Genomic DNA, 21,388 nt, shown 5'->3' on the forward strand with positions numbered 1-21,388 from the left:
CAGGGAATTCCTTAGAGCAATTGAAAATGTTCCGTGGAGAGATGGTTTTCATTTAGTGTCCATTGACGTTGAGAGCCTGTACACCCGCATCCCACATGATGCTGGTGTACAGGCGATCGATGAATTCCTCATGGATACAGAGAAATCAATGGACTTTAGGTCTTTTGTTGAAGATGCCTTACCATTTATTCTCACCAATAATGTATTCAGATTTGAGGACCAGTGGTACCAACAATTAGTTGGTACCGCGATGGGTACTCCAGTATCGTGTGCATACACAAACATGTTCTTGGCAATCTTTGAAAAAAGATGTGTTCTCTGTGAATAATCCATATTGCATAAACATCAAGTCCTACCTACGATTCATGGACGACGTGTTCATGGTGTGGGAGGGTTCAGAAAAAGAATTCTTTGATTTTTTACAGTTCCTTAATTCCTTTAACACCATGAACATGTCCTTTACTGGCAATTTTGGTGACTAATCTAGAGTTTCTAGACGTGTTGGTTAAAATTGAAAATGATAATAGTGACTACCGGGTATAGAAAGCAGACTACAAGCAACACGTTGTTACACTATAGGAGTTCCCACCCTTTAGCGGTGAAAAAAGCTATTCCCTTTGGTCAGCTGTTGAGACTAAAAAGACTAAACAGTACGACAGAAGGATATGAGAAACAAGCTAAAGAATTATTAAACAGATTAGAAGAGAGGGAATATCCTAGAAAATTGTTAGAATCAGCCTACAAAAAAGCAGAGAACAAACAGAGGAATCAGTTATATACTACCAGAAGAAAGAAAAAGAAAGTAGGTTTTGTTTTTCCTTTGACAATACACCTATGAACACTATGATTAGGACAGCCATAAACAAATATTGGTACATTATAGAGAGTGATCTGACACTGAAAGATAGAGCTAGATTAAAACCAATAGTGACATACAAGCGCAACCAGACTATAGCAGATAAATTAAAAAGCAAAAGTAGTGCAGAAAGACGGGAAACCTGGTTAAGTAATTATACACCAAAGGGAAATAAAAAATGTCATAGCTGCACCCACTGTGAAAAAATAATGCCTGTGAATTATCTGAAACTAGGAGGAAAAGAATGGAGAGTGAAAGATTTAATTACTTGCAGAAGCAATTACATAGTCTATGTCCTGCTGTGCCCGTGTCAGAGATTTTATATCGGGAAAACTAAAAGACAGCTGGCAACACGCTACAGGGAACACTGCCACTCGCTGGTTACAGGTAAAGGGTCTGCAAGATTAATAACACATATGAGAGAAGCTCATGATGGTAATCGTAATCTGTTGCGCTTTGCAGGGTTAGAAAGAATTGCTGTTGATAGAGACGGCGGAGATAGACATCAGAGATTGATACAAAGGGAAGCCTATCTGATTTCCTATTTTGAAGCAGTAGGTCCTCTTGGCCTAAATGATAAAAATGAGCTACATGTCTTCCTTTAATGGTTTTATAACGTTGTATGTTAGATTCACTGTGTTTTTACGTCACGTAGGGGTGGGGTATTTACTACAGGGCATGCAGCTTGATGCTGTCAATCATCAGCTAGAGGAAGTGTTTGTTTGACACGAAATGTGCGTCGCTGAGACCTGCTTGCCATGCTCCCTCTCCCTGCGTTTTTATGATTTTTCTATGAAGAATAAAGAAGAAAATTGACACGTTGATGGGCGAGTGCCTGATCTTTTTCCTCATTCTATATATTTGTGGATAATCTAACTATCATTGAGCACCGCACGGACGTGTATTGAAGTTGTCTATACAGCTACTACCAACACAGGAGCTGTAGTGCCGAGTTGCTTCTACAAGTTGGGACTACTGGTCAGTTGTTTGCGGCGCTGCTAGGGATCCCGGCCGAAGCATATACTATGTGTATACGCTCCAGCCGGGATCCGATAGACTGAGAAGTAACGTATATTTTCGTAAGAATCGCAGCTGTTGTACAACGGCCGTGATTTCATGAAAGTATACGTTGTGTGAACATAGCCTAACACCTCAAAGTGAATGTCAGCTGCAATTCACTTTGTCTATTGTAGACAACAAAAGATACTTGTTAGGACAAGAGGACAAATGGTACCATTCATATATCCATTTGTGCATTCATAACATACAAAAATGCTTATATTCTCTGGTGCAAAGAGTCAACAAGGATTGTTCAAATGCAGCGAGCTAGGTATCCTTGCTTCCCTTTTCCATCCTTGACTAGAACATGACTTGCAGCTAACAGATTCTCTTTGAAGGGATATTTTAGCCTTTAGCACATAGACCAACCGCAATTTTGAGAAAGGGTCCAGAGTCTAATGCTGAAATGAAGTGGCGGTCACAAGCGTACATTGCTGCTCCATTCATCGTCTAGGGGAGAGTAAGAGATAGCTGGGCACTGTACTCTGCTGCTCCCATAGACAATGTGCGCTGGCACTGGTCCAGACAATGTGAATGCTGTTGTTACTTCACAGCCCTAGCAGGCTATCCTGTGTCCTTTAACTAAATGTGAATACCCCTTAAAGTACATGTAAATGTGTTCTGTAAACTAAACTCTAAGGCTGTGGCTACACATGCTACCAAAGTTTTTTGTACAACTTTATTACAGTTGTGACAAGCAAGTCTCACGACTTGCATCTTGTCCAAAAATAGCAATGTCATGTCCGACTTGAGACCTAAAATCTATCAAGGATGGATTTTTATTTGCGACTGTTGCATCACAGTGGTACCATGTGGCAGTTGCAATGCGATGCAATGCTCAGTTTGTGAATACAGGGGAGAGAAATAAGGCAGCTCACAATGGGTGTAGATTGGGGGGGTGATTTTTGCCTAATAAAACCTATTATACAGTTCAGTAAAACTGCTTGTACTATAGATTTCTGCAAAATAAATAAATGAAAGTTGCAGTTAGGCTACAGGAATCAGTCAGATATAACGCTGGAAAATTATGTGTCAGTACAACAACACAGTGTTAAATGGGTTCCTGGAAAAACACCACAAGCTTGTGTAGTAATGAGTTTGTAAATGTAGGTATACTATTCATGCATGAATGTTTTTTGACTCTCCAAATATTAGAACAGGTTGGGCAGGCCAAATGCAGCTGTTAGATCTGTCACTGCTCACGCCAGGACTCCAGGATCTTCTCCCATTAAAAGATTATAAATGTGATGACATTGTTGGTCCTGGTCATCTAACTACATCAGAGATGAAAACAAATATTATACCTCTAACCACATTATCAACCAACCTGTTAAAAAGATGGTTAGTGACCTTAATTTTTGAGTTGGCCTTAAAATCATCTGGTAAAAGCATCACTGGGACAGGAACTTGATTCAGCTCATTGACCTAAAAGACAAAACAAACATCTATCAGCAGCCAGGAAATGTAGGTCTTAAAATCGAATATATCATTCGATTTCTCAACTATAAACCTGCAGAAGAAAAATAAAATGTTTCTTCTATTTACATTACACTATGGTCCTGTGCTTGACATATGTAACAGGAAAAGATCTCCACATACAAGATAAGCATAGCCGTATGGCCCAGTAGTACAGTGGTTTGCAAGAAATTAGAACAATTTTTTTTTTCAGTAATTCAAGTCACTACATACAGAGTAAACTTTCTCAAGTGTTTATTTCTGGTAAAGTTAATGATTATAGATTACAGCCAAGAAAAACCCAAAAGTCAGCATTTTAGAAAATTACAATATTTTATAAAACCAACTGAAAAAAAAAAAATATGTTTTTAACACAGAAATGCCGACCAAATGAAAAGTCTGTACAGTAATGCCCTCAACACTTGGTCGGGGCATCTTTTCCATGAATGATGACATCAATGCGGCAATGTTGCATGGAGGCGATCAGCTGACTGCACTGCAGAGGTGTTATTGAAGCCCAGGTTGCTTTGACAGAGGCCTTTAGCTAGTCTGCTTTGTTGGTTCTGGTGTCTTTCATCTTCCTCTTGAAAATACCCCATAAATTCTCTATTGGGTTAAGGTCTGGCAAGTTTGCTGGCCAATCAAGCACAGTGATGCTGTGGTTAGTAAACCAGGGATTGGTACTTTTGGCAGTGTGGACAGGTGCCAAATCCTGCTGGAAGATGAAAATTCCATCTCCAAATATCTTTAACACAGGGAAGCATGAAGTGCTCTAAAATTTCCTGGTAGACGGCAGTGTTGACTTTGTTGTGTATGAAACACAGTGAACCTACACCAGCAGAGGACATGGCTCCCCAAACTATCACTGATTAAGGAAACTTCAAACTAGACCTCAAGCAGCTCCTCCACTCTTCCTCCAGACTCTGGGACCTTGATTTCCAAATGAAATGCAAAATTTACTTTAATCTGAAATCAGCACCTTGGACCACTGATCAACAATCCATTTCTTCTTTTCCTTGGCCCAGATAAGACGCTTCTGGCGTTGTTTATTGGTCAGGAGTGGCGTGACAAATGGGATGCAACACTTGTAGCCCATGTCCTGCAGATGTCTGTGTGTGGTGGCTTTTGCAGCACTGACTCCTGCAGCAGTCCACTCTTTGTGAATCTCTCCCAAATGTTTGAATGGCATTTTTGTTACAATCCTGTTAAGATTGTGGTTCTCCCGGTTGCTTGTTCACCTTTTTCTACCACACTTTTTCCTTTCACTCAACTTTCCATTAAAATGCTTAGATACAGCACTCTGAGAACAGCCAGCTACTTTAGCAATGAACTTTTGTGGTTTAAGGCCCTATTCCACTAACAGATCTGACGACAGATTATCTGCCAAAGATTTGAAGCCAAACCCAGAAGTGGATTTGAAAAGAGGAGAAATCCAGTCTTTCCTTTATGACCTGTTCTCTGTTTATAGTCTGTTCCTGGGTTTGGCTTCAAATCTTTGGCAGATAAGCTGTCGTCAGATCTGTTGGTGTAATAGGGCCTTTACCATGCTTGTGGAGTGTCTGAATGACTGCCTTCTGGACATCTGTCAAGTCAGCAGTCTTCACCATGATTGTGTTGCATACTGAACCAGACTAATTGTGCATTTACACAGGCAGATTTATCTGACAGATTTTGGAAGCCAAAATCAGGAATGGATTTGAAAAAAGGAGAAATCTCAGTCCTTCCTTTATGACCCGTTCCCTGTTTATGGTCTGTTCCTGGCTTTGGCTTAAAAAATCTGTCAGATAAATCTGTCTGTGTAAACGCACCATTATGGTGCGTTTACACAGACAGATTTATCTGACAGATCTTTGAAGCCAAAACCAGGAACAAACTATAAACAGCGATCAGGTCATAAAGGAAAGACTGGGATCTATGCTCTTCAAATCCATTCCTGGCTTTGGCTTCCAAAATCTGTCAGATAAATCTTTCTGTGTAAATGCACCCTAAGGCTGGGTTCACACTATGTATATTTCAGTCAGTATTGTGGTCCTCATATTGCAACCAAAACCAGGAGTGGATTAAAAACACAGAAAGGATCTGTTCACACAATGTTGAAATTGAGTGGATGGCCGTCATATAACAGTAAATAACGGCCATTATTTCAATATAACAGCCGTTGTTTTAAAATAACAGCAAATATTTGCCATTAAATGGCGGCCATCCACTCAATTTCAACATTGTGTGAACAGATCCTTTGTGTTTTTAATCCACTCCTGGTTTCGGTTGCAATATGAGGACCACAATACTGACTGAAATATACGTAGTGTGAACCCAGCCTTATGGTGCGTTTACACAGGCAGATTTATCTGACAGATTTCGGAAGCCAAAACCAGGAATGGATTTGAAAAGAGGAGAAATCTCTTCCTCTATTCTTTATGACCCCTTCACTGTTTATGGTCTGTTCCTGGCTTTGGCTTAAAAAATTTGTCAGATAAATCTGCCTGTGTAAACGCACCATAAGGGACCTTTTATAACACATATGGTCCATTTACACAGAAAGATTATCTGACAGATTATCTGCCAAAAATTTGAAGCCAAAGCCAGGAATGGATTTAAAAAGTGGAGAAATCTCAGGCTTTCCTTTATGACCTGATCTCTGTTTATAGTTTGTTTCTGGCTTTGGCTTTCAATCTTTGGCAGATAATCTGTCAGGTAACCTTTTGTTTAAATGGACCCTTAGGAAGCCACTGCAGGTGTTTTGGGTTAATTATTCTAATTTTCTGAAATACTGACTTTTTTTTTTTGGCTGTAATCCATAATCAACTTAAACAGAAATAAACGCTTGAAAAAGTTCAATCTGTATGTAATGACTATAGAATATATGAGGTCACTTTTGAATTGAAATACTGGGGAAAAAATGTTTTTTGTTGATATTCTAATTTATTGCAAACCACTGTATTTCTTCCTTTTAATCCCACATTTGTGGTTTGAAAGAGCTGCTGGAAGCGTTGCGATACAAGGTAGCAGGTTTTAGAGGTTTTCCAGGACCCTAAAGAACATCTAAAAAAAAAAAAAAATCCAGGTGTATAGGAGATGATTTTTAGCTTTATGCAATACTACCTTTTGTTCACATGCTTTACTTTTCTCCCAGCATGCCTAGAGGCCATCTAGATCCCAGCATGCCTAGAGGCCATTCTGAGATCCACCCAGTACTCCCCATCCCAGCCCTAGATTCTTCCTAGTACATCCCCCCCCACCCCATCTCCTTTACACATAATCCTCTGCCTGGCTATGCTCACACATACTCCTCCCTAGTGTTAACATCAGCTTTCAGGCCAAGACTGGCGGTATTTCTCAAACTGCACAGTTTGTGACCTGCGCACTTCTGTGGTAAGAGTGTAATGTGAGTGGACTAATGGTGCCATTGCAACTAAGCATAGTGGAAAGTGTAGAGCATTTTGTGCCATAGATGTGAGACAAGAACTTTGGTTATGAAGGTGCACAATGGCCGACCAACACTGTACAGTGAAGCGTCTCATCGCCAGAATGAACCAGGAGCTACCAGAAGTGTGACTAAAACAGTCCTGCAGAGCCTGCTGTGTATGTGATTCGGAGGCAGGTGGATGGTAACTACTGCACTCTCCTAAAGTTGCATTGGCAGAAGGCTTAGATTTTTGTAGCAGTATCGAAACAGGAGCTTCCCTGCATCAAGCAAATAGTAAAGTATGGTAAATCTCATGTCTTTACTTAGTAAGGCAAGGGTAATGAATACTGGTTAATGGCATAGGTGCCTTGTAACCTCCAGCACCCCTTTTAATGTATCTGAGCGCTTTATTCTAATGAGGTTCAAGAACTGACAAGACCTTAGAACTGAGAAATTGAAACAGAAATTACTACAACTTACAGAACACTTCAGACTCTCTTTGCCAATACATGAGCTGCTTAAACTCACATTAATAAAAATAAGTGTTTGGGTGGATAAAAGACAAATCTATGAGCCAGCAGGAAGTTACACAGCGCTAGGAAAGATAAGACGTGCCAGCTGAAACAACTCCCTAAACTTACACACCAGCCGCTCTTTTTAGGTACATTGGCAGAATTATTCCTGGGACCCATCCAGGACAGGCCTGAGGTTTCCAACTTGCATTTAACTTCATGTAGCCATGTAAAACAAGGGAAATTTAGATCATTCTTCACAAGCTTATATACAGGACAATAACACTTCTTTATATGATCTACTTTGCCATCTCTGTTCCCTGGGTTGTGATAAATGGGTGGTAAGTCAACTGTTTACAGGGTGGTATACGTACAGATCAAACAAACTAATGTTCAGATGGGTGACGCTTAAGGTTGGCAATGAAAGAGATCATTTGCATGACTGTAACAAAACAAAAGTGCAGACACCAAGTTAAAGAAAGCAGGTTACGGAGCAGCTGGCACAGGCACTGCAACCACACAATAATTAAAAGGGAAACTGGAGAGGCAACCAGAATGTCCCAATTGTAAATACATAGACCTTGACACCCCTAATAAATCACCTACACAAGGCACAAGCTAGCCAGGCGGCAATGAATGTGTGTGGATGGTTGCTGAGCAGCAGCCCGGCCACCAGGGCTGTGGAGTTGGGGCTAGTTTTGGCTGGAGTTCAGGGAAAAAAATAAATAAATCAACAGACTCCACCTTGGAAAAATTCTTTGAAAATTTAATAATTGAATTTTCATATGAAAATCATTCAATAATGTTCCTCATAATTACAGTTTATGTTCTATCAGTCTAAGCCCCTTACTTATAATAACCAGAAAAAAAACACTCACATACATTTAGTTTCCTCCATATATCAGTAATAAAGCACTGGCCCTATTACATAAGGGTGGTCGAGAAGTTGTTGGTCATTATTTGGCAGTTTGCTTCTAAGCTGGAAGAGTCAATTGTGTAGGGGGAGATAAATAGTGTAGCAGCCATAAGTAGTGTAGCAGTAAACTCACAATCTTCTGCCAGAGAGAAAACACCACACAAAGAACAGTTTACTGCTACATTACTTATGGCTGCTACACTACGTTAGGCTGGAGTGGAGTATATGGACTGGGAACTGTCTCCCACTCCCCGGAGCCACAACCTTTACTCCAGAGGCACAGACCTGCCTCTTCTAGCAGCACAGTAATAATTAGAAAGGGACTCCAAAACTTGGAACACGGCCTTAAGCTAACTTCACATTTTCACAATTTTTGCAGGCCCATTTATTTGATTGGCACCCATTCATGCATCCTTACCTGTTATGGGGGTCATGAAAAAGATACAGGCCAAGGATTCTTCCACGCATAGGTCGGTACATTGTGGACAACTGCAGATACACTTCCATAGTGCTGTCCATTGCTGTGGGTCTGCGGCCACAAAGAGCATTATGGAATGTGTGACTGTAAACTTAAGGCGCTATTCCACGGGCCGACAGAGGAGCAAATAAGCGATGTCAGCGCTCACTGCCGCCGCTATTCCGTTGCTAGATTGTCCAGGCAGCCTATAGGGGATAGTGCCGGTCTGCTGCTGCAGCTTCTATTCCACGGAGCGACGGCAGCAAATCACTGCTGTATCAGTTGCTTGTTTTTCAACATGCTTGAAAAACAAGTGACGCAGAAATCAGCTGACATGAATGATGTCGGCTGTTAGTTGGCCTCTATTCCACAGGACGATTATCGGCCGAATGCGGCAAATAATCGTTCCGTGGAATAGGGCCTTTAGACCTGTGGGAACTGAAGGAGGACTGCGTCTGGTAACACACAAGATGTTCAGACCATGGAGCACTAGGCTTAAAAAACAGCTAGGGATGCGGTTATGTATAGTCTGTGGTCAGATGGCTTAGGATTTGTTTTGCACCATTGCTATAGTGAGGTTTTGGACTCCAGTTCATGGCATGCCAACCATCCTAGACTCAGGAGATGGGGATAGTCAAGAATGCAAGAGACATTCAAATGAAAAAGGGTGGGTGGATCCAGCACTTCCAAAAACATAAAAGTAACTGCTGTTAAAACTTCATACTTTATTTCATCCTGATTAAGAAGCTGTGGTGCACTCAAGCGAGTGCAGTGGCTGGACGACGTGTTTCGCGCATGCGCGCTTAATCATGTCTACAAGCCACAACCGAATACGTAGATTAAAAGGCCAAAATTGGCCAATAGAAACAGTTATGGTGTGTCACATGTTTGTGAACACATGTTGCGTAAGAACGCAGATGTATTGAACACAATGATTGCCAGCAAGCATATCCCACATTTAAACCATATGAATGTTACATTTATACTTGTGCTTGCGTTATTATATAGCCATAAATGACCAATGAACTACTGGCCTGTTACCATATGGTTGGACATAGCTATTACAATAGAGCATGGTGTGTATGTAGATGGTTTGCTACAACCATTAGTAAAAAGGGTACCAGGCTATCTTCAAGATAGTGGCTCAGTTCTACGTACATTTGAAAATTTTACATGGTTGCGCAACAATACCTGGCTCAGTTGTGATGTTTGCGCTCTGTACTCCTCAATTCCACACGAAATGGCCATACAAGCATTAGCATTTCATCTTTACAAGTACAGCCAGTACAGTTTGGAATTGAGGGAGTACATTATTGAGGTCACTGATTATTTGTTGAAACATAACTTCTTTACATTTAATGGTGATTTTTTTCTGCAAGTACAAGGAGCCCCTATGGGTGCTCGCTTCTCACCCACGTTAGCTAGATTGTACATGGCATGGTGGGATGAGAAACATATTTTTTCATCTGCCAATCCCTTTCGCCAGTCCATACGGTGGTATGGTCATTTTATAGACGACATACTCATCGTATGGACTGGCAACCCTGCAAATATAACTGATTTTGCACAGTACATTAATCAGAATGATCTAAATTTACACTTCACCCACGAAGTACACAATACCCAAATTGCATTTCTAGATATCAGTTTAAGGGCTTCCGAAACAACAGGAGAGGTAGTAACATCTTTATACCGCAAGCCCACGGCAGGGAACACAATATTGCACGCCAGTAGCGAACATCCAGCCCACACAATACGAGCTATACAGGTGGGTGAGTTCACACGGATTAAGAGAGCGTGCTCAAGTGAGGAGTCTGTTAAACAACATCTAAATGAAGCAACAAAGCGTCTCACCCAACGGGGTTACAGCTCCAAAAACGTTCAAAGAGCATGTAGTATAGTCGCAGGGAAATCAAGAACAGACCTATTAAAGGAAAAACAAAAGAGAAACAGGCAACTAAATAACAGCAAAATTACAAACAGTCAATGCAAGGTTGACAAACTAGGAGAAAAAAGATCAGACAAACACTACACCCATAACCTTTTCTACCTGCTATTCCCAACAGTATCACAAAATTGTTAAAATATTGCATAAAAATATCAACATCCTCAGACAAGATGAAACGCTTGGCAACATAATAGAGGGGGGATACCGCTGCGTTTCTCGCAGAGGAAAAACACTGGGGGACATAATATCACCCAGCATGCTAAAAACCAATCCTCCATTAACATCACGGGGCAAATATTTGGGTTCCCATAAATGTGGACAAACACGCTGTAATACGTGTAAGTACACTAAAAGTACGTACACCTATACTAATAGCTCATATACTAATGAACGTCAAATCCGAGATTTTATAAATTGTTAATCACATCACATAGTATATGTCATAGAATGTACCACATGCAAACTCAAATATATAGGATGCACAATTCGGAAACTAAAAAAATCGCATCAGTGAACATTTAGCGGATATTAGAAAGGGTATAACCTGTAAATCCTCAGGAGCTGCCAAACACTTCCCCCAGATCCACACAGGCAATGTTACTTCTTTTCTTTTTTATGGAATCGCAAAAGTGAACAAACCCATCAGAGGTGGGGATTGGCAGAAAAAATTGCTCCACATTGAAGCCGAACATATTTTCCGCTTGGACACAAGGGCCCCGAAGGGTTTAAACTTCAAGAATGACCTTCTGTTTCATTACTAGTATGCATTTTGGGGCCCTTTTTGTATTTAATCCCCCATTAAGAATCCAGTGGAATCGAACTAGATGTTGAGGTCTATGAGAAATTAGGGGCCAATTCACACGGTATGCGTTTTCCATCTAACACATCTAATACATCATATCGTAGCGCCTCTTGTAATAATATGGTCTAGGTAAAAGAGTAAGATGTGTGTTTTCTACACTCTATCTGCACACTTAACACCGTGTATGCACACTACAGTCTGCAATTTCTGGGTATTCTTTGGAAATCCAGAATTGCAGTTTTTTTGGAATCTCTAAATTGCATTTCTCCAAGCAATACAGCTTCACATGGTATTTATCACCTATAGAACGGCAAAGTACTGTATTTGCATGTTCCTCGTAGTTTGTTATAGTGTGCAATGCATATTCATAACACTCGTTCACACTAACAGATGTAATTAATGATAATTGCGTTTTCTGCACATACACACCATGCTCTATTGTAATAGCTATATCCAACCATATGGTAACAGGCCAGTAGTTCATTGGTCATTTATGGCTATATAATGATAACGCAAGCACAAGTATAAATCTAACATTCATATGGTTTAAATGTGGAATATGCTTGCTGGCAATCATTGTGTTCAATACATCTGCATTCTTACGCAACATGTGTTCACAAACAGGTGACACACCATAACTGTTTCTATTGGCCAATTTTGGCCTTTTAATCTACCTATTTGGTTGTGGCTTGTAGACATGATTAAGCGTGCATGCGCAAAACGCGTCGTCCAGCCACTGCACTCGCTTGAGTGCACCACAGCTTTTTAATCAGGATGAAATAAAGTATGAAGTTTTAACAGCAGTTACTTATGTTTTTGGAAGTGCTGGATCCACCCACCCTTTTTCATTTGAATGTCTCTTGCATCAGCGGGCTGGCTACCCGGGATCCGTGCACCCCCTCTTAAAATAATCGGTCCGGGACAAACACAGGTGAGCTGACATTTACTACTATTTCTACGATAGTCAAGAATGTGTAGACCCTCAAACTACAATATATTTAGGAAAAGTTTTGTATTTTATTCTCCTATCAATCAACTGGATTTTCCAGAAGATCATAAGACATCATTGGGAGTATTCCATCAACAAATAACCACAGAATATACAGAATATACAGAAAATACCCGACAGGCAAGGCTCTCCGGGGTAGGACCCTACAATCGGAGGTCTGGCTTGTTCATAAGCTGCTATTTTACAGAACATAGGCATTGTGGAAACAGCCAATTGTAGCTTTGACAGGAGAAGTATAGAGCTTATTCTTTTAGTCAAAATAAACAGCATTTCAATGGACCCCATAGAATGTTGGTGGGGTACATGCAGCACTGCTGTAATTTACAATACAAAAGGATTGTGACTTCTATATTCAACTGTGGCACAGATGTGAACAGAGCCTTATATAGTATAATACTCCAAGTAACACTCCATAACAGCAACATATAGGTATTATAGGTGCCAAACTATAGACAAAGTCAGGTTCCTCTAATGATAAGTATTTTTAGGTAGCGTTTTCAGCAATAATATACTATACAAGTGTATTTTTCTGTGAATGCGGTAAATGGCTGGAGTTTAGTGACAAGACATTTACCTGTAGTAATAAAAGGACAGTTATGTAAAGCCTCATGGGCAATATCATAGCACCTACCAATGCAGCTTGGTGTGCCTGAACCTAAGGAGTATAATGACAATGTATACTGTAATAATACACAACACCACCAGCACCATGTCAGGAAGTGAGCAGATCTGCATCACTGACTCCCAGCTATGTTTCCCTCTGCCCCAACCATTCTGTCCCTGCTGTTCTGTGAAGCAGCAAAACAAAGTAATTATTTCTGCTGGATGAACGATTACTATAAAAGAGCAACTGGAAAAATGGAAATGGTCGACCTCAGATACGATCACTTAACCTTGAGTAAATAGTGCCTACAGCGGGGCTAGACACCTCGAAAACTGGGCAATACTGGAGCCTGGTGCCCAATGCCCTACATAAAGACAACAGGAAAGCTTTTCATGCCAGCTGCATAGTGTGCAACACTGCCACAATACTGAAGGCAGCAAAGCGACACGACCTGTAACCTGTCATCCAATTATTATCCAAGAGATCTATTTCTGTGTGGGCATTGCCTATTACAGCCAGATTCAGTGCAATTGTGTACAACGGGTGTCCAGTGCCCTTCCCACAATCAGGTACGCCGCCAGGGTACCCTTACCCGCAGGGCATGAGCAGCCTATTACTATGCTATAAACAAGGACTTATATACCAGGGTGCTCCATGCTATGACGTGAATTCCTATATAGCAGGATGCTCTATATTATTAACACATACCTACAGACCAGGGTGCCCTGTACTATGACCAAGCTCCCATATACCAGGGTGCTCCATACTATGACCAGTATCCCATAAACCAGGGTGCCCTATACTATGACCAGGGTCCCATAAACCAGGGTGCCCTATACTATGACAAGGGTGCCCTATACTATGACCAGGGTCCCATATATCAGGGTTCCCTATATTGTGCACAGTTTCCTATATAATGGGGTGCCCTACACTATTACCAGGGTCCCATATAGTGGAGCGCTTAATACCAGGGCTGTGGAGTCGGAGTCGTGAATTCGGAGCTAGCTTTGGCTGGAGTCGTAGTCGGAAAAAAATGTACCGCCTCCAGCTTTAAAAAAAATCTTTAAAAAATGTAGAATTGAATTTTGATATGAATTTTACAAGTTTTGCTCATGAATATATATTATGAGCAACATTCTAATAGGACACTGGCCCTATTAGATAAGGGTGGTCATAGAAAAGTTGTCGGTTTGTTTCTGAGCTGGAAGAGTCCATTGTGTGGGGGGAAATCTGTGCTGGTCTCTTCCTGGATGCTGGATGAGCAGCAGTGTAATATGAAGATATCCTGAGTAATATAGAGGAGGAGAAGACATAAGTAGAGTAGCTGTAAACTCTGTCCTCAATGTGGTGTTTTCTCTCTGGGAGAAGATTGTGTGTTTTTCTTCAGTGTTCTATGGCTGCAGCTGTGTGTGTGTGTGTGTGTGTGTGTGTATGTGTGCTATGGCCGCAGCAGGCTGTGTGTATGTGTGCTATGGCCGCAGCAGGCTGTGTGTATGTGTGCTATGGCCGCAGCAGGCTGTGTGTATGTGTGCTATGGCCGCAGCAGGCTGTGTGTATGTGTGCTATGGCCGCAGCAGGCTGTGTGTATGTGTGCTATGGCCGCAGCAGGCTGTGTGTGTGTGTGTCCTATGGCCGCAGCAGGCTGTGTGTGTGTGTGTGCTATGGCCGCAGCAGGCTGTGTGTGTGTGCGCTATGGCTGCAGCAGGCTCTGTGTGTGTGTGTGTGTGTGTGTGTGTGTGTGTGTGTGTGTGTGTGCGCCCCCACAGTGACCTTCTATATCACTGTGACTTTTATATCAGTATGTGTGACCCCTCTCTATATCACTAAGGCTGACCTCTTTATCACAGGCATCTGGCATTGTTAGCAGTGTTTCTTTAAGTATGGTAAATATTTCAATAGAAACATAGAATATTGTCTGCAGGAAAAGACCACCTGCTTCATCTAGTCTAGTTGTGAGTAGTTCAGGACATGGAGGCTGGAGACTGGCTACATCCACTGCACATACAGGAGACACTGCTTTATATGTTTCCTTATTCCCTCAAAAGTTGCCCCAGGATCATGTAGGACATTAGGGAGAAGCTGCTGAGCCAGTGTGATAAATAACTCCCCTGGTATCTGACTGGCCATTTATGAAGGAGCAGGAGTCGGGAGTCTGAGTTGGTCCTGACAAAAATTCATTTTTGTGAATACGCTGCAGTACTGCAATGACACTCCAACATGTGTGCACACAGCCCTAATTTCACTGCACACTTCTGCACAATTAGAGAAATCAGTGCAACACCTGCTTCTGGCCAGTCAGAGATGGTGAATCACTCAGGGGATTGGGGGATCCAGCCATGCCTCCTGGGACATCACGCCCTGCCCCCTGTCTGCATCATCAGCCTGTGCTCAGCAAACACACACAATGTGAGACAGAGGCATGGAAGATTTGTCTCCTAACGGGGGAGAGCAGTGGGAGCAGGAGACAATGTGGATTTGCACAGGGGCCATTTTTTTTTCACTTCCTAGATTTCTATCAGCTACCAGTGTGGCAGAACCGTACAGATACGGTAATAGGCTGGGTTCACACACTGTATATTTCAGGCAGTATTTGGTCCTCAAGTCAGGTCCTCATAGCAACCAAAACCAGGAGTGGATTGAAAACACAGAAAGGATCTGTTCACATAATGTTGAAATTGAGTGGATGGCTGTCATATAACGGTAAATAACTGCCATTATTTCAATATAACAGCCGTTGTTTTAAAATAACAGCAAAAATTTGCCATTAAATGGCGGCCATCCACTCAATTACAACATTATGTGAACATAGCCTTTCTGTGTTTTCAATCCACTCCTGGTTTTGGTTGCTATACAGCCTCACAAATACAGCCTCAAATATACATAGTGTGAACCCAGCCATACATTGTATAGACACATATATTTAACTTTTAATAGAAAACAAGTTTTTCTTATCCGGAGTTCCCCTTTAATTGTCTGATCATGTGATCTGGTGTTCACACTCCATAAGAATGGAAGTGTGATGGTGGTCTTTGTCAGACCAAGTTGTGAACAAGGCGTCTGCCTACGCCGAAATGCGTCAAATGTTGTTTTATTTCTGGTGATTTATGGATCTATAATAAAGATTTTTGGATAAGAAGCCAGAATTGGTCCTGTGGTGCTGGACTTTATACTACACATACTATATACACAGATATATATAGTTTACTGTATTATGCTATATACAGATTATATATATATATATATATATATATATATAGTTTGCTGTAATATGCTATATACAGGTATATATAGTTTACTGTACTATGCTATATACAGGTATATATTTTACTGTACTATGCTATATACGGGTATATATAGTTCACTGTACTATGGTATATACACAGGTGTATATAGTTTACTGTATTATGTTATAGACAGTTTACTGTACTTTGCTATATACAAGTGTATACAGTTTACTGTATAATGCTTTATACAAACATGTATGCATAATTTACTGTACTATGTTATATACAGTTTCCTATACCATGCTATATACACAGTGTGTATGTATATATATTTTACTGAATTATGCTATATACACACACACACACATATATTGTACTGTACTATGTATATACACGTATATATAGTACACTGTACTATGCTATATACACACACGTATATATACGGTACACTGTACTATGCTATATACACACACACGTATATATAGTACACTGCAATCTGCTATATACACGTGTATATTTAGTACACTGTCCTATGCCATACACGTGTATATATAGTACACTGCACTATGTTATACACAGTTTACTGTCATACACACACAGTGTACTGTACTCTGCTATATACACGTGTATATATAGTACACTGTCCTATGTCATACACACACACAGTGCACTGTACTCTGCTATATACACACAGTGGCGGTCTTTGGCACCAAGCACCCCAAGCGATCGCTTGGGGCCCCCAACATCCAGGGGGACCCCCACGCCCCGCTCTTGTGCTCAAGACCGCTGGACAGGGCCGCTGCCCCGCTCGCTGCTGCCATCTGAACTGTAACTATGAGCACTTGTAATGAGCGCTCATAGTTACACGCAGCAGCACTGACAGGGCGGGAGACATTGGCCCCCTTCCTGTCAGTCACTCTTGTGGCCGCAGAAAGGGTTTTCCCTGCGGTCACAAGTGGCAGCTTTGTCCTTGCAGGGCTCCAGATGGCGACCAAAATGGTCGCCAATGCGACTGACATTTTGCAAATGGCGCCCAGATTTATTAATCTGGGCGCCATTTGCGACTGGCCCCGGCGGCGGCGCGCTGTCTCTTTAAGTATCCCCGGCTGATGCGCGGCTGCCGGGGGTGTCCCATCCTATCCCCGGCAGCGCGGCGCATCAGTGAGCTGCCTGGGGCCCTGACTTCCGGCACAGGAAGCGCACGTCAGAGACGCTTCCTGTGTCAGAAGTCACAGCCCCGGCGTACAAGGAGCTCACTGACGCGCCGCGCTGCCGGGGATAGGACGGGACACCCCCGGCAGCCGCGCATCAGCCGGGGACAGCGCCTGAAGAAGAAGAGGATCGCCGGGGGAGCGGGTTGTCAGGTGAGTTTGTGTGTTTATTTTTTTAAATACTGCTTAGCATAGAGGAAAGGGGGGGGGCATCTATAATGGGGGGAGAGAGGGCCATCTATAAGGGGAGGGGGTATCTATAAGGGGGGGAGAAGAGGGGGCATCTATAATGGGGGGGGGAGGGGGCATCTATAATGGGGGGGAGAGGGGGCATCTATAATGGGGGGGGGGAGAGGGGGCATCTATAATGGGGGGGGGAGGAGGGGGCATCTATAATGGGGGGGAGGAGGGGGCATCTATAATGGGGGGGAGGAGGGGGCATCTATAATGGGGGGGAGGAGGGGGCATCTATAATGGGGGGAGGAGGGGGCATCTATAAAAGGAGGGGGCCATCTATAAGTGTAGGGCAAACTGGCTGCAGACACTGGGAGATCGATATATGCACAATTATTATTATCAGGGCCCCTCAGGTGTCTGTATTGTAGGGGGTCACTTGCATTAGTCACTAGGTGAGAGATATATCTATTTATATACACATCTTGTGGGGGGTCACTATGGCTGCAGTCATAAGTCTAGCTCAGTATGTATAGACTGTTGCAAGCTTTTAAAGGGAACCTGTCACCCCCGGTGACGGGGTGACAGGCTCCCAACCCCCCGTTAGAACCCCCTATACTCACCTCATCGCGCCGAGTCCTGCTTCTGAAGATGGTCGGGTCACGGAGATCTGAGCCGCTGCAGCCCGGCGCGCACACTGAGAGACGAGTCCAACGCTCATAGAGAATGACGGAGCGCTGGACTCTCCCGTCATTCTCTATGAGCGTTGGACTCATCTCTCAGCGCACGCCAGGCTGCAGCGGCTGAGATCTCCGTGACCCGGCCATCTTCAGAAGCGGGACCCGGCGCGATGAGGTGAGTATAGGGGGCTCTAACGGGGGGTTGGGAGCCTGTCACCCCGGCACGGGGGTCGACAGGTTCCCTTTAAGTTCAAGTTCAGAAGAGTAAGCCTCATTAAAAGGCTAGCCAAGTGAAGCTGAAGTACTGAGTCAGACTGTATATGGTTGTCAAGTTGCAAGTTTCCACGTTGAACGTTTTCAAACTAAGAAAAGAAAGGATCTAAAGGAGGATGCTGCCGTGGCCTCTGCACACAGTAAGTCCCATTTAACATAACATTAATTTTACATGGTTTAAAATGTTGGCGACCAAATATTCTATTTGGCGCCTAAATTTTTCAGGTTAGGAGCCAATGGCTCCCAGGTAAATTTTTTAGTCTGGAGCCCTGCCTTGTGGTGCCGGCGCTCCAGTGACATCACTGTAGCATCGGCGCCAGGACAAGGGGAGTGAGGCCTCTTGTGATCCCAGGGAAAACCCTTCCTGCGGCCACAAGAGTGAAGAGAAGAGGAGACGCCCAGACCCAGGTGAGTATAAGTGTTTGTTTTATTGTGTTATATACTATATGGGAGGGGGAACACACAGGGGTCTTTTTAACTGGGGGAGCGCACATGGGGGGTCTATATAAATGGGGGGAGCACACAGGGGGGCTATATAAATGGGGGAACAACCAGGGGGGTCTATATACTACTGGGGGCAGCACACAGGGGGTCTATATACTACTTGGGGCAGCAGAATGGGGTCTATATACAACTTGGAGAGCACACAGGAAGTCTATATCCAAGTGGGGGAGCACACAGGGGGGCTAAATACTACGGGGGGAGCACACAGGGGTCTATATACTACTGGGGGAACATACAGGGGGTCTATATACTACTTGTGAGGCACACAGGTGGTCTATATATAACTGGGGCAGCACACAAGGAGTCTATATAATACTGGTGGGGCACACAGGGGGTCTATATACTACTGGAGGAACCACACAGGGGGTTTATATACTTCTGGAGGAGCACACAGGGGTCTATATCCAAGTGGGGGAGCACACAGAAGGTCTATATCCAAGTGGGGGAGCACACAGGAGGTCTATATCCAAGTGGGGGAGCACACAGGAGGTCTATATCCAAGTGGGGGAGCACACAGGAGGTCTATATCCAAGTGGGGGAGCACACAGGAGGTCTATATCCAAGTGGGGGAGCTAAATACCCCTGAAGGAGCACACAGGGGGCCTATATACTATTGGGGGAGCACACAGGGGGTCTATATACAACTGTGGCAGCACACAGGAGGTCTATATACTTCTGGGGGAGCACACAGGAGGTCTATATACTTCTGGGGGAGCACACAGGAGGTCTATATACTTCTGGGGGAGCACACAGGAGGTCTATATACTTCTGGGGGAGCACACGGGGGGCTATATATAACTTGGGGAACACACAGGGGTCTATATACTACTGGGGGAAGCAAACAAGGGGTATATACTACTGGGGGCAGGTCACAAGGAGTATATACTATTGGGGGCAGCACACAAGGCGTATATATTACTGGCGGTAGCGCACAAGGGGTATATACTACTATGGGCAACACACAGCGGTCTATTGTTGTGGAACGCGTGTCGAGGGGGGGGCCCCAGACATACCTTCGCTTTGGGCCCCAGAAATGCCAAGACCGCCCCTGTATGTGTATGTATGTATATATATATATATATATATATATATATATATATATATATATATATATAGTGTACTGTACTCTGCTATATACACTGTATATATATAGTACACTGTCCTGTCATACACACAGTGTACTGTACTCTGCTATACACTGTATAACTAGTACACTGTCCTATGTCATACAGTGTACTGTACTCTGCTATATATATATACATATAGTGTACTGTACTCTGCTATATACACTGTATATATATAGTACACTGTACTCTGCTATATACACTGTACTCTGCTATATACACTGTATATATAGTACACTGTACTATGCTATATACACACACACACTACATATATATATATATATACATACACATACATATATACACACACACACACAGTGTACTGTGCTCTGCCATATACACACATTATATATATATATATATATATATATATATATATATATACACACACACACACACACACACACAGTGTACTGTACTCTGCTATATACACGTGTATATATTGTACATTTCCTGCCGGTGAGATGACGTCTATGTGAGCGCAGTGCTCGGGACGGGCCGGCTCTGTGCTCTGCCTCCCGTCACCTGTGGGGGTCGCCCTCCACTCTACAGGTGCTCCGCACTCTCTGCCGTCAGGCCGGGCCTCACCGAGTGATTGACTCCCCACATGAAGACACTGACGAGCGGTTGGCTGGCCCGGAACACCTTCACTTTCTGCTGCACGAAGTGTTTCTTCTTGGTCTTCGTCTTGGCTGTAGTGGTGGACAGAATGCTGACAGCTGCCGAAGAAGTAGCGGGCACCGTGCTGGAAGACATGTCGGCACCACGGGGCTGCAGCCACCGACCGCGACCCCCGAGCCTCCTCCTCTTTTACTTCTTCTGTCCCAAGCGGGTGCTCCCCCGCCCGGCCGGGCTGTACGATGTCTCCGCCCCTTCTAACTCACCTGGGCGCCCGGCGCGCCTGCGCAGTGGTCCCCACCTCCACCCTGCCGGCTCACGGGTCACGTGCCCTCACGCCAGGCGCGGCCGCGTCACCATGGAGATTTTATCCTGAGAACTGGAATGTCGTATGGCGGCAACCATCTTAGTTAAGGGCACGGCTTTCTATACTAATGTAAACTGTCCGCCTGGGTTATGAGAATGGAAGTATTACCTGCAGTGTTCCCCAACCTGTTGCCCTGCTGCTGTTGTGAAACTACAACCCCCATCATTTCTTGTTGCTCCTCGTTGGGGT

General features: G+C 43.3%; 1 protein-coding gene across 3 annotated transcripts in view; it reads right to left on the reverse strand.

Moving 5' to 3' along the window:
- PIP4K2C (phosphatidylinositol-5-phosphate 4-kinase type 2 gamma) overlaps nucleotides 1–21,118 on the reverse strand; it is a 56,609-nt gene extending 35,491 nt beyond the window's left edge. Inside the window, exons 1-2 of one of the 3 annotated variants that reach the window (XM_069970365.1) lie at nucleotides 21,099–21,118; nucleotides 3,243–3,340 (exon numbers count right to left, since the gene is read on the reverse strand). In XM_069970365.1, coding sequence (XP_069826466.1) covers nucleotides 3,243–3,307 — 65 coding nt within the window. In that variant the 5' untranslated portion in view covers nucleotides 3,308–3,340; nucleotides 21,099–21,118. The other 2 variants (XM_069970363.1, XM_069970364.1) reach the window with 2 other exon arrangements.
- Between the last annotated feature and the right edge of the window lie 270 nt (nucleotides 21,119–21,388).

Source organism: Dendropsophus ebraccatus, chromosome 5 (assembly GCF_027789765.1).
Source record: "Dendropsophus ebraccatus isolate aDenEbr1 chromosome 5, aDenEbr1.pat, whole genome shotgun sequence".
Taxonomy (NCBI): domain Eukaryota; kingdom Metazoa; phylum Chordata; class Amphibia; order Anura; family Hylidae; genus Dendropsophus; species Dendropsophus ebraccatus.